General features: G+C 43.5%; 1 protein-coding gene across 2 annotated transcripts; it reads right to left on the bottom strand.

The window, feature by feature from the left end:
* Window positions 1–2,309: 2,309 nt before the first annotated feature.
* neurl1b (neuralized E3 ubiquitin protein ligase 1B) lies at window positions 2,310–12,713 on the bottom strand. 2 transcript variants are annotated; one of them, XM_058650521.1, is made up of 6 exons: window positions 12,231–12,713; window positions 7,875–8,119; window positions 7,459–7,792; window positions 5,586–6,338; window positions 4,175–4,303; window positions 2,310–3,255 (listed from the first exon to the last, which is right to left on the bottom strand). In XM_058650521.1, the coding sequence occupies exons 1-6, from the start codon at window positions 12,259–12,261 to the stop codon at window positions 3,008–3,010; spliced, it is 1,740 nt and encodes a 579-aa protein (XP_058506504.1). In that variant the 5' UTR covers window positions 12,262–12,713; the 3' UTR covers window positions 2,310–3,007. The 2 variants fall into 2 exon arrangements, with proteins under 2 accessions (XP_058506504.1, XP_058506505.1); XM_058650522.1 differs by having other exon boundaries at window positions 5,595–6,338; window positions 12,231–12,711.
* Window positions 12,714–13,998: the final 1,285 nt, after the last annotated feature.

Genomic DNA, 13,998 nt, shown 5'->3' with positions numbered 1-13,998 from the left:
TTATAATTGAACTTTGTCTGTTAAATGTGTGCTCACGCAGGGATTTATTAAAAACAGACACATTTTTGTCACCTTTTTTTTCATTCTTTTTTTACGGCTATGGTCACTTCCTCAAATTGTAAAAATGTAAAGTACAGTGCAGACATGACACACTGTTCAAATGCTTGCATCAGCCAAACTTTTTATACACTGACCCACTTGTATGCTACAATGCGTACCAGCATTTTTATATCAGCTTTTTATATTTCCAAGCAACATGTTTTTAAGATGTACTCATAAATAAAGTAAATGTGTGGAAAAAATAACTTGGCATAATAATTGTCCATTTCCACCGCCTGGCCCATCCTTGATTGCCAGCCTTAGATTATTTCAGGGCAAAATGTGTCCGTGTCACCCGTCACATACAGTGGGCAGTGAGTCTCCAAGTGACGTTTCATTTTGCACAATCTCAGAGATTGTGCGATACGTGGTCATGAAGTCAACTTGTGTGACCAAAGTGTCCTAACTTCCAACCGAGGCACCGGCCCCGAGGGGGTCTGATGATGATCCAGAGACACTGGCTGTTTGTTACGGTTTATCTGCATTATCAGTGTCTTCAGAGATGTTCCAGAAGCAGACAGTCAGTCGCTGTCTTGTGAGGAGACACAGCTCCAATAAAAGAAAAACGACCAAGGAGAGAATGTCTCTAACCCTAACCCCTATTTGGATAATTATCTTTGAATGGCATGTCCTTACGACGCAGAGCTAATCCAGCACTAACAGAGTCCAAATTACAAGTACTTTTTTAATCATTAATCTGTAACATAAAAAAATAAAAAGGTTAAGGTGTATATGAAAGGGTTTTGTGGCACCAAGATTATTCTTAGTCTGGTAATATAATCTACAGCGCTGTTTTTTCTGATATTTGAGGAGAAATGCGAGCCCTTTGATTAGAACACAGATTTTTTCTACCCCCTGGTGGAAGAGACTATTATTTACTCTTCCCAGTGACAATCAGTATTTAACATGTAATGACACAGGAAGTCGAGTTACTGAAATGTGAGCAACATCAGTCAGAATCAGCTGGATTGGGACCAGACTTCCCGAGATAAAACTGTCTTCGTCATCATTGTGTTCTAGCTCTCCTGCAGTTTATTTAAGGAATAGAGAACGGGGAGATACTATAAAAGGGATTTTTGTGTCATAACTCAATTGTTTTATGCAAAATAGAGAAAAGTCTGGCACAAAAGTTTCAGTAGTAGACACTGTTCCCTCACACACGCATCATGGTTCTCAGTTTGAAGCAGGTTAGAGTTCATTATAAAGGTCCTGGGTGTGAACGGTTGTCCGTCTCTGTTGATCCTGTAATAGGCCAATGATCTATATGCTGCGACATAGAGATGTACAGTTAAATTCAGAAGTATCTCATTCATACCAACCGTGCTCCACCTCCACACGTTGGTCAGAGAAGCAGAATCTGTTCATTCCAAAAACATCTAGAAACACACACTTTTACAGATTCCTCACTTAGCATTCAATTTTATAATTTAGATTGTGAACTCCGTAAATTTTAAATTTTTAAACTTTTAGACACGAGACTGGAGGACTCAAATGCACAACTCACAGTCAATGTAAAGTTTAACAAAAGTTTACTTAATAAGAATATAAACAAAAACGCTCTCAAGGAGGATCCAAAAACCATTAACAAAAGGCGCTCTTCGAGAGGATCAAACAAATCTCATTTCGAGTAAACTAAACCAGGGAAACATGAATAACTTGCTATGAAAAACTTGACGACGTAACTCATGGACCAAACAATACGAACTGGCGACATGACAGGGGAAGACCAGGACCATTTAAGCAGCAGGGGCGGGGCAGACAATCACAGTGGCGGGAAATTGCTGAAGGGGAGGAAGTCAGGTTCCGAAAAGAGAGGGAAAGGTGACTACAAAATAAAACAGGAAGTGCATGCGAAAACAAAACATGAGCGAGTAAACTTAACAAACTTGACGTGATATTACACTTGTTTATTATGCTGACTTTTATGCACTGTGCAGCACAATTGTGTTTTAAAGCGTGCTACCTTAAAAAAGGCCTTTCTTAGCCCTGCATCTCTCCCAATGTCATCTTCCCCAAGTTTTTTATCACCACTGCTTGATTTGCCTTTAAAATTGTGTTTCCTTTCACTACTAATTGTCTTTATATTCATGGATAATAGATGCACAAACTTCTGCTAGTCTAACTCCTGATAAGAAGTCAAATATGACAGATTTTCCTATAAAAGTAACAGTACAGTCCTAATTAGCAGAGGATTATTAAAACAAGACGCGTTTTAATCACACATAGTCCACGTTTATTTATCTCTCATTGTGCAAAACCCCAGATTCTTCATTTTATGCTTTTCCAAACCCAACCCACAGAAGACACTATACATTCACGTACATGAACTACAGCTTTCCACTTACTAGAGCACTCACTTTATTGCATTACGTCAGTCTCACACGCGTGTGCCTTTATTCTTTTTTCTTCATCACAAATATTTGGTACTGTACACGGAAATATGGCTAAGGTTGTCAGCATAATTACTTGGACACACACAACGTGACAAATCTAAGGCACTAGGGGTCAAAGACTTAGGGTCTACATGTTCTGCTGAAGCACACATACACTATTTATATCTAGGATGGCGGCGAGGACAGTAATATTCACAACAGGCTTTTCTGCTTAGCAAATAAGAGTCATCAAATGAGGAATACAAAATGTCAGCACATGATTCATCTCTCCGCCTCCTTTCTTCTTCAGCCAAAATATAGAGGCTTGTGTGCTTTGATGCGGTGAAGCATATGCAGAGCCAAGTCCATCTCCAGATATGATTTTTACCATACAGAATGGATATATAGGCACAGTTATATCCTGGTTAATCTCAGTATGTTGGGGTTGAGTTCTGTCGTCAACGATGCCTGAGAAGGAAACACTGGCGGCGTCTAGTGATGGAAGTCACAGCTCCTTGTTTGAACGTAGTGAACTGTCACGGCCGGTACGTCTTGATGACGTCTTTGATGGGCCTCCTGCATATCGGACAGCAGGCGTTGATCTGTCTCTTCAGCTTCAGCCCGCAGTCGTTGCACAGGCACATGTGTCCACAGGTGTAGATGACGGTGTCCACCTCCTGGTCGAAGCAAATGGAGCACTCCCCGTTTTTCCCAGCAGAGGGCAGCTCTGAGGCAGAGAGACTGGGAGAGGTGGGAGGACTGAGGGGAGAACTGGGAGCAGTTACTAGATGGAGAGAGAGAGAGATGGTAAATGTGAGTGGACACAGTTAAGGCTTGTTTTTGAGGAGTGCCACATTCAAATTTGAATATAAGAGTCCTCACTTATTTGGATTTTAACCGTCATAAAACAGAGACAAATATCGATCAATTTAGCTGATGTATCCATATGTCTCATACACCCATCGTCCAAATCCCAAAACTATTCTATTCTCTTTCATGGTAGAAAGAAAAGCAGCACATTTACTCATCCGTGAAGCATAAACATGAACAAAAAGGAAACAAATGACTCACTGTTAGATTCATGTTCATTTTTCTGTCAACTGACAACGTTGGTAAAGGACCAATCATTGCAGCGCTACTATATACCAAGTCATGAAGTTATAACTTAAATAAAAACAATTCATATGTGACTTTCAGACTTAAAGGGCCAGTGTGTAAAAAAAAACTCAGTGACATCTAAAAGTGAGACTGCAGATTGTAACAAACAGCAGATTCCTTCACTTCACTCCCTTCACTTCCCAGTAGTTCAAGCCTTCACTTGCCACAAAGTATGTATTCCTTTTTGTTTGCATAGAAAGTTTCTTCTTCAAAACAAGAACCACAAGCACACACTGTGCTCTTTTGTCCGTTCATGCTGCAGCACAAGCAAGGCCCATGCCTAAAGTACGTATAAAAGGCTTATTTTACAGCGATTAATTAAAACGGGACCTTTGATTATGGACTCACAAGTCAAGGAAAACATTACATTAGAGTCTTAAAGGTCTATTGTTGTCCCTTCAGTCCTGAGACATAACACCTTGTGACCCACTGGCACATACTGTACAGTCCAGCAGGGACACTACACAATAAGAGCCTCCCTGCTGCAACCCTGTGAGGTTTTTCTCCACAAACTGCAGCAATGACCACATTGAGTTGCGTCGTACCCAGAGAGGATTCCGAGGCGGAAGAGGACCGGTTGACACTGAACGCCAGGTCTGAGTCACTGTCATCTGGACTGCTGCTCTGAGAACTTGTGCTGGGGGACGTTGGGGGAGGACTGGACTGTAGAGTTCCTGTGGCACAAAGATAAATTCACATGAACAGAGCCTTTAAGCGGCGTTTACACAGTATGTAAAATGAACTGCAGTCTCTATCATTTCAACCCAGTGTGTCCTTGAGTGTTACGCTACGCTGGCTGACCTGGATCAGATTAGATATAGCCTAGATAATTCTACGACTTGCACTTTAACGGGGTGATTTTTATGCGTCTGCTTGATGGCAAGAAGCCAGCGAGAATGTGATCTGAGCCGATGGGAGTTTACGTGGGAGTAGTGGGAGTAGGACTAACAGGTCACAGCTCAAAGCTGGAGAGGAACACGCAGACCAAAATGACTCAACTGCATTCCTTCAGCCTGGGAAGAAAAAATACATCGCCAAGTTCGTCTGGAGTCAAGACGATGCTTTTTGGGGGGGTTTAAAATGTCAAAGCAGACTTTCAACATTTTGTGAAGTATCTGCGTCAATGGAGAGCTGAATGAAAAGAGCTGCACCAGCAGCAGCTTGACTTGGCTTAAAAGATGCAGCTAAACCATAGATATCCTGTTTTATTTGACTAAAGCTGGTGCCTAAAAGAGTTCAAGTAACAGCTGTTGAATAATGTCATTATTAAACCTCTCTCTTGTCCTTGTGAAATGAAACAAAGTAATACTGTTTGTATGCTCCATCGTTTTTTTTTCCGAAAACAGGCTCTGCCAAGCAATACTATCAGACCAGACTGAGGGAGCGTTTGTGTGTGTACAGCAGCAGTGCAGGGGCAGACGGCGACAAGAAGCATTTATCCCATCAAACTGCTGAGCATCTGGGTTTTTTTGAGCAGCAGAATTGACTTCTGGAGCTTTTCTCGGGCACTTATTTGCCATACTCCAACCTGCTTTCAGCTGTGTCGTTTTACTGGTGTGATTGTGCTGTTACATAGACTTTATGCATTTTGTTCTCTATGTTGTGAATAAATAGAGAAATCCTGCTTGTAATGCTGACCATTAGCGGAGAGCAGGAGGACCACGAGCCAGAGTTTAATGGACCTGAGCATGACGTGGACAGAGGTCTGTCTAACTGACTGACTCGCAATATCTTGATTATCACAGAATCGTTGTATCGTGATATTATTGGTATCGTGTATCCTATCATCATAACCCTGTGATTCCCACCCCTAGATTATATCTGTTACATTCAAGTATATCCGCCTTATCTAATTACAATAATTACAAAAATGAACTGATTTGTGCATGCACCAGATTAAATACAAGTTTAGTTTCGGTTTTTGATATCATCTGACTCCACGTCATAGAAACACACCCAGCCTACCCAGTATCCTGAGTCTGTTGACAGCCCCATGCAGGGTGAAAAAGGCCCACAGGACTTGAGAGGAGTCCACACAGAGCAACCTGCCACGTCCCACTCCGTTAACACCGTGGTGCACCTCCCCACTGGGCAGCAGACTAAAGCTGAGCACGTCTCCAGAGCAAGGCATAGGAAAGTCCCGGTGCACCACCCAGTACTCTTTACGGTCCAAGAGAACTTCCGGGTCTGCTGGCAGGTCCCCGGCGTGTAGAGTCGCTGGATCACAGGATGTTAAACCGAACAGCAGTGCTCCAAAGTAGGGCAGGCCCAGGTGGCCAACCTCCACGTACAAAGTCTCACCCACATGCAGAGGCCGGTCACTGAACACCAGAGTCCGGCTGCTGTCCAGAAAGTGGATGCAGGCAGCTGAGCGGTCAGCAGAGAGTATTACATCAGTGCCACGGATTGGGTGAAAGTGCAAGTCATTGTCCAGCGGGGACGGGAGGCCCCGCACCATCCTCGGGACGTTGAATCCAGTGGTAGCAGACGAAGACGGTGTGGAAGACGAAGAGGTGGAGGAGGAGCAGCAGGGGATGAGCTGAGTGTAGTTATTGAGCTGGAGGTTGGCCATCTTGGCAGCAGCGGTCTGGTTGTTCTCCAGCTGATTGTTGCTGTAATTGGCCGAGTCGTGGTTACTCTGGGGCAGGTAGGCACTCAGGCGGGCCGCACTCAGGCAGCTGGAGCCTACGCTCTCAGCAAACGTGCTTTCTGTGGTGGAGAAGATGGACAAACAAAGTATGTATCATATGATCAGACGATCCGAGGAAACTCGGGGTCACATCCTTTTATATTTTTCCACCATGACGCCTGAAACACTGTGTTTGTTTTTTCCTCTCTGTGTGTGGTTTTCCCCATAAGCCTATTATAAAAAGCTGAAACTAATGATTGATGTCATTATTGATTATTCTCCCAATCCAATGATTCATTTTCTATAGTACATTCCTATAAAGCATGGGGAAACAACTCATACCCCGAAGACATTCTGTTTACTCTCACAAGATACAAAGAAGAGCTGTGTCTGGAGAAGAGGAACACCGCTTTTAGTGTTCAGTCATATTGTGATGTTTGTTGCATAAGTCTTCAGAACAAATCAGCTCTGTCAGCCAGAAGCTTATTTGACATTCACCAGTTTATTTTCCTCCCTATTTCATTTCCTCACACACACACACACATTCACAAAACCAGTTGACGGAGCTGAATTTCAGGGCCGATATAAACAAATCTGGCACGAGTATTTGAGTACACTGCCCCCCCCAACCCCGCGAACACCCTCCACACCAAAGCTCCTGGGATCTGCTGTCCTGACCAAACATGGACATAGCTCTTCTCAGACTGGAGATAAACACCCCCACTGAGTACAAGAGAAGAAACCGCGGGGGCAGAGAGTGATGGACATTATGGAGATGTAGTAAGAGTTAAAAAAAAAAGGAGCAAAATGGTGAGTTATAAGTTTTGGGTTGAATCGACTGCACTGATTGGATTAGTTTTGTCATTGAATCATAAAGTGGCAGCTATGGAGCTACTGAATGAAATAAAAGTTTCCTTTTAGCTGTGAGTGTATTTTACTGTCATGATTTTCAAGGCTATGTTCAGAATGTAGTTTGTTTTGGTGTATATATATGTATGTATATATATATATATATACATATATGGCTATTGTGCCAAAAACATATAAGCAGCCTGTTGTGAAATGCTTATCCTCTCACTTCCCTTTCCGTACATGAATCTCCTCCCGATTGTCTCTCTTGGCTGCACTCACGACAAAAGCGATGAGTGTTTTACAGGAGTGCTTCCATCGAGTGAGTAAACAGCACGATAAAATGCTTACCGAGCAGCGTGACCTCCTGAGTGATGCCATAGATATCTATGATGGCCCAGAGTGGACAGCCAATGCTGAGCCCACAGTGGAAGAGGATGGGCTCTCCTTCATTGATGCTGTAGAAAACTCTTCCGTGGCGATCGGCCCAGAATGACAGCACGGTGTCCTTCAAGGCCAGCCTCTCGGGCAGAGCTTTGGCCCAGTAGCCGGGGCGCGTCACCAGGTCCGGGCACGCGTACTTGGGGATGTCGGTGGAAACCAGTTCACTGGGGTCCAGACTGGTGAAGCCAAAGCGCAGCGCTCCGCTCCAGCCCGTGTGCACACCAGTCAGACGAAGACGCACCTGAATGAACAACGAGGAAATCAATAATACTTCTAAGCTTTTAAGTTTCTAGCCACAACTACAACAGGAGATGAGAGCAAACCTTCTCATAGAGGTGGACAGGCCGGTGGCTGAATGTGATGCCATTGCAGAAGCTGTTTTTGCGCGTGGCTCGGCGAAGCTGCCCATCCAGCCTGATGTTCTTGCCTTTGGCGTGGGGGTGGAAGCGCGGTGACTCCACGTTGATGCTGACCGGAGGAGCAGACGTTCTCCTCTCCACACCGGCCCCATTGTGAGGCATGGTGTAGTATTGCCGGCTGGCCACAGGGCGGGGTTGCAGAGTTGCATCTAAGGGGTGCAAAGAGAGAAAGCCATCAATACTTCAACTCGATCAACAAAACAAGAGGCTGAAATGGAGAAAGTATTCAAATCCCAGAGTCCTGTATAATAACTATTATGTATTAAAGTATTAAAGAGACTTTTTGTCTGAAAATATGATATACAGTCGGACATAATTAAACGATTTTCCCCTTCTTCTGAGTGTTTCACAGCAAACATAATGTTATAACCTTCATCTGGAGTTAATCATCATCAGTACTGAAGCATCGATGAGTGATGCTGCTGTTGTAGCAGCCAGTTTGGAAGAGTTTATGCACTGTTTTATTTAACCTGGGGCTTGTCAGATGATTTATGTGAGATAAGAGAGGAAGCAAATATGTTCCGTTTTTGGACTCTAATCTTCTTAATCTTTTATTTTCGATGTGATATTGGATAATTTGAATTTTTCACTAAAATGAAACCATGTGAGAAGCTGAGAGGGACGATTGCTTTCTGGTGTGTTTGTTAACAAATCATACAAACTGTATCTCGAACCCAATCATACTCTAGCTTTTTACACGCTGACAAATGGAGGTTTGATGTATTCTCTACCACTGCCTTATTCTGTTAGTTAGCTCATGTACCACCGCTGTCTTCTGTGTGTGACTCATCAGAAAAGGTCAAGCTCGTAACGTTATTAGTGACAGCGGTTATTGGATACAGAGGCAAAGTCATCCAAACACAATGACTCGTTTGCGAGTGGCCCATGGCAGTTAGTTTAGAGGGCAGAGGCCAGTTATGTGAAGGAGCCCACAGTCCCACACACTTCCTTTCCCACACTGACACTATGAAGCCTCTCTGTTTCACCCAAAAAAAGGTCATTAAAAAGCCTCTTTTTAGGATGGAACCCACATTTTCAGTATAAAAAGCCAAAACCAAATCAGTCCTCCTGCCACAACCATATGGGATGTTTATATCGCAGAAGTGAATCACAGTAAATTTAGACAAAACCCCAAAGGCAGTGTTTGTTTTATGTAAAATCAACACAGATTTTTAGCAAAGCTAATATTATCAGCATCGCAGGAGGGAGAGAAAAAACCTTAAAAACTTAAAATAAAAAATAAAAAAACAAGAAGGAGATGCAATAGGTCTCCATCTTATTTATGGGCTATACACACACCCTTTGCCTACAGCATAAACAAGCACTGAATTACCCTTTTCATTCCTCAACAGTTCTCTTCAGAAGTGGAGAATGAATCCCACAGTGTCTCATCAGCGTGGAGAAGCCCAAATAAAAGGCATAATCTTTGATCTTCACAGGAGTTAATGTCCAAGGCGGGGGAAGAATTTCTTGATGATTTACACAGGATCCGAAATCAAATGACGCAAGCTGACTTCAGCGGAGCTCGGTTCGCTTGAGTTTAATATGAACTAAAACGAGTGCTGGAGACGAGTGTTTATGGTATATAGACTGAAATACAATATTCAAAGGGAGGCTGTGTTTCTGCGCCGCTTCGGGGGCCACAGTCAGTGTGATTACATTTCTGTTTAAATATCCACTGTGAAGTGCCGTAAATACAATAAGTCAGTGAAATGTTCCACAGCACGTTTCCTTAATTAGACATTGTCACTGATTATATTCTAAACTCTGAAGCAGCAGCAGTGAGAACATCTGTAACATCTCAAATGATGCCCCCTTCCTTTCGCCTCAGAAAAATGTGGCTTTTCACTGGCTGAAGCGCATGGAGTGCGAGCATGATGAGGGCTGGATCATAGGCCTTTAGGCTCTGTATCTCCTTGACAGTGATGTACTGTGAGTCTGCACTCAAAGGACCTAGAGTGAGAACTGATATAGACACTTGCCATTATTAGATGAAAGGCATAGCACAACGGATCATGCTGCAAGGGACAGCTCGCAGTGCAGCCAACGTTAGCCCCAGTCTGTGCCTCACTTGTTTTACAGCGCTAAATATTTAGCGAGCTGTGAAAAACACTGTTGTTTATTAATTAAAGTTGTGATTGTATTAAAAGATGTCTTTGTCAGTCCCCACTTGACTTTTTGGATGCGTAGCAGCTCTACAGAGCAATGTTTTTTTTACGAATGAGTCACCGTTTTATTAGCCTTGTACACATGCATGTGCACGTGGGTACACGCCACCAGTGTCGCATTATTTCACTCATCCACAGGTGGCAGTAATTTGCCAAGTAACGGCAGCAATGCACCAGAGAAGAAGAAGAAGAAGCCCCTGCAATGTAAACATGCAGGTTGTCTGTACATGGTATTCTTTTCTATTATATACACAAGCATGGTATGATGTAATAGTTTTCTCCTGTTTCGCAAGCAGAGTGAGGAGAGACAATATTAAGTGGGGCGCTCCATTCATTTGTAATGTTGACAAAGAGTAAAAAAAAGTGGGACTTGGTCAATGACAGGAGATGTAAACAGCAAAAAAAAACAGCAGAGACACTAAGGCTGGTCCAGGCGGCTGATGTGCATTGTGGTTAGTGTGTAAAGTTCAGCTGAAGCTCGGAGGCCGCTGCTGTCAAACAAATTCACATATAGCATATTTCTCCTAGAATCCATGTGTCCCAATCACTTAAGAGTTGGGTAACAGGACCGGAGTCTCAGCTGGTGTTTCTTTAAAGCACACATAAATGCACAAAACCCTAGGACTGCACAAGACACACTGCTGCTGTGCCAGGGGAAGCTTTTTGAAATGCAAAACTGATTTTGTGCATTCCTCAGTGGACGATCAGGCTTGTTATTCTCAGTGTACGTTCATCACGCCGGGATGTTCCTTTGTTCACTGTGGAGGATCCTGAGGAAATGTTGTTACGTCTTTGTTTATTTGTCGTGACTATAAGCTTCCTGGTAAAAAAAAACACCTCAGTGACATCACTGAAAACTCAAGATTGCAGCTGTGGGTCATGACCTTTTCATCACTCAACGCTGACAAAAAAACAACGATACACACTGGTATCCGGCACACATCTCCACTACAGACCAACAAAACGCAGATATTGTATTAATTCTGTTGTAATGAAAGCCATGTACAGTGTGAGCAGCAGGACTCAGGCTGCTCCTGCTGCTCTGTGACTAACTGTTCTCAGTCCAAACCCTACTATGTCAGCTGGCTCTGGTGGCAGAAACCACATCATTTAGCTACGGAGTGGGTTTGTTGGGGGCGTGGAAGAATGACAAACATTAAATCAAAGCGATGGGGAAGTGATGATCACGTAATATGCTTCTTGTGGCATGACATTGGTTCGGTTAGTGATGTTCCAATATGCAGCTTTAAGCAAAAACAGAGGCTGCATGCAAATTTATATGAATTCTTGGTAACATGAGTTACACAAGACAGCTCATACTTGCGGGAATTCCAGAATATTACCAGCCAGTTTAGTTGTGTCTTTTTTTGAATGGAGATGTTTAATAATTCATGTTTATGTAATTCTAGTTTGTTATAAATCTTGTTTTGCTCATGGTGTGTGGTTTGGGTTGCTGTCCTGTATTCGTTGGTAGCAATACAGTAATCTTTCCGTGAATATGACTGAAAACAGACACAAATAAATTGTATTACTGTGCGAAATGAAAGCCAGATTGACAAAATGCTATGGTAGGTGCTGTGGTTTTGTCACAGATGACAGAAACCAGGCAGAAAGAGGAGGCAGCAAGTGCTTCACATGTGGTGACACACAACAAAACAGAAACCAATTTGATTTTGGAATGGACCTCAAAGTTACAGTCTTGAATAATTCTCAATCCATTCATTAAATGTTTAGAGAGGACTGATAGTAAAAAAAGTTAAGCTCATAATCAACATTTTTACGAGTATTATTATTTGATCTGACGCTGCATCACTTGCTTGATTTGAATCCAGTAAAAAAAAAGTGGATCATTTGCTCCAAAGGAGCGCGCTCTGGCTTGGACTCGCTCCCTGGAATCACGCTCTTCTCCGCCGTGATGGGCAGCGCGTCTTTGCGCAGAGCGAGCACAAGTGTGGAGGAACATCGAGGACTAAACCATGTGTATCTCCTGCTACCAAGCTGTTTCACACGGACGCCGCTTCGCGTGCGTGTTTGTGTCTGCACTGTACAAGACAGTCTCACAGATGAGAGAAATAAATGAAAGAAGCCTCACCTATTAAGGGTTTAGGTGTCGTATTCCCCATTACATCCAGAATTTTCTCGCTGACAAGTTCATTCGGATTGTAGTGCGCCTCTGTCCATCCATGTATACGCGGTCTGATGAGGATCTGACTGGACTCGGTTCAGTCTGCGTGTCAGTGCGCCTTCAAATTGCGTGGTATCTCCGCGCTGGAGCGTGGACGCGCTCGTCTTAATGTAAAAAAAAGCAATCCGCTGCGACAGGCAGACACCTATAAACTGACGCACAGCAGCCCCCTCCGCTCTTTAGTGTACAGGCTCCCCTCTGCATGTCTTTAAAGACACAGTGAAACACCGCCTCTGAATAATTGCCCTGATAATTCACTCAAAGCCAGTGATGAAGTGGCGCAGCCTGGTGCAAAACACCACGCTGTGAAGAGGATGTTTCATTGTAAAGTAAGAGTTTCGGTTTCATCTGCATACATGAAGGAGGTCCTGCAGACAGCACAGTCTAAACCTCTATGATATATATACTTAAAAAAGAGGAGATTAAAGGACCACTGTTTGACTCGTGCTTTGTTTTCCACTCACTTCCTCAAAGGGGTTAAAGTGACCTGAATACAAAGTCAATCAATCAGAGACTTCTATTCCATCTCCTCCTGGATGTTTCAAAATCAGGGGATCTACTCTAGATAAATCACGTAATCACACTTTTGATAAAAGTCCAAGCACCATATGAGGAAATCCCCCCTTTCTTTCCCACCCTATCCTCTGCCCTCCCATAGCCTTGACTGCTGGGCTCCTCTCAAGCTGCTTCCTGTCTTCTGGACCACACTGCTCTCTGAGGAGTCATGGCCTGCAGGGCCTGCAGGACAGAGACCATTAGAGGAGGGAGTGCCTGGACAGAGTATGAGTCTCCCATCGTGGAAGATTAGGGGCCTGAAGCATTGCAGCAGCTGTGTGTCAAGCACGCAGTTCAAAAGCCTCCTGGTGGAGATATAAAAAAAGCATGAAAAGTTATGTGTCCTTGAGGTCAACGAAATATTCAGATTGTGACCAAAACATAAGACATTACTTTGGTATTTTAACTCTTCGGCTTGCGCATGAAGTTTTGCTGTGGTGTTTTTACGATCCATGTCGCACACACCGGAAAAGTGCCTTTTGGGGTTTCCCGCAGCTGCCACCACGGACGGTGATACACATTCTCACTCATGTTCTTACTCCAGTGAGGGCAAATGCTGTAAGTCTCAGGAGAGATGGCGATTGGGTGAAGGGAGGCTGGGACTAAATATAACTCGGAGACAAAAGCATTTGTTTCTGCCTCCTCAATGCTGTTTGTTTTAGCAGGATATGGTGGCCTGGCTCTTTATGTGAGCCCTGAGTGAATAGTGTTTGGGGTGAAGAGAAGCAGAAGTGAAATCCCCCCCCCCACGCCCCACGCCCTTACCACTGGCTCAGAAAGAAAGAGCTGCTATGGCAAAGGGGATTAAAACAGGAAGTGAAAATATGAGGCACCGATGGAGTCTGCAATCAAGCTTTCCCTGTAAACACAGCATAGCTGCAGTAACAAGTGCTGCTTCTCCTGATGATGCTTGGTTTGCTGACTGAGTGCTGACTGCGGGGTGCAAATGAGAGTATAATGATTGCTTGGTTTATTTTATTCCAAAGGCAAGGAACTCTACTTTCAGTCATTTACAACTCTGTTGGGTGTGTGCAGAAATGTTTCTGCCTCCTCAGTATTGTTGCTTAATTTAAGGACAAATAAAAGGATGAAACTAGTTAAAGTACACACAGTTTAGTGT

This window comes from Solea solea, chromosome 14 (assembly GCF_958295425.1).
Source record: "Solea solea chromosome 14, fSolSol10.1, whole genome shotgun sequence".
In the NCBI taxonomy this organism is placed as follows: domain Eukaryota; kingdom Metazoa; phylum Chordata; class Actinopteri; order Pleuronectiformes; family Soleidae; genus Solea; species Solea solea.
Note: the sequence above shows the minus strand (reverse complement) of the source record. Positions and strands in the feature narration are given on the sequence as shown.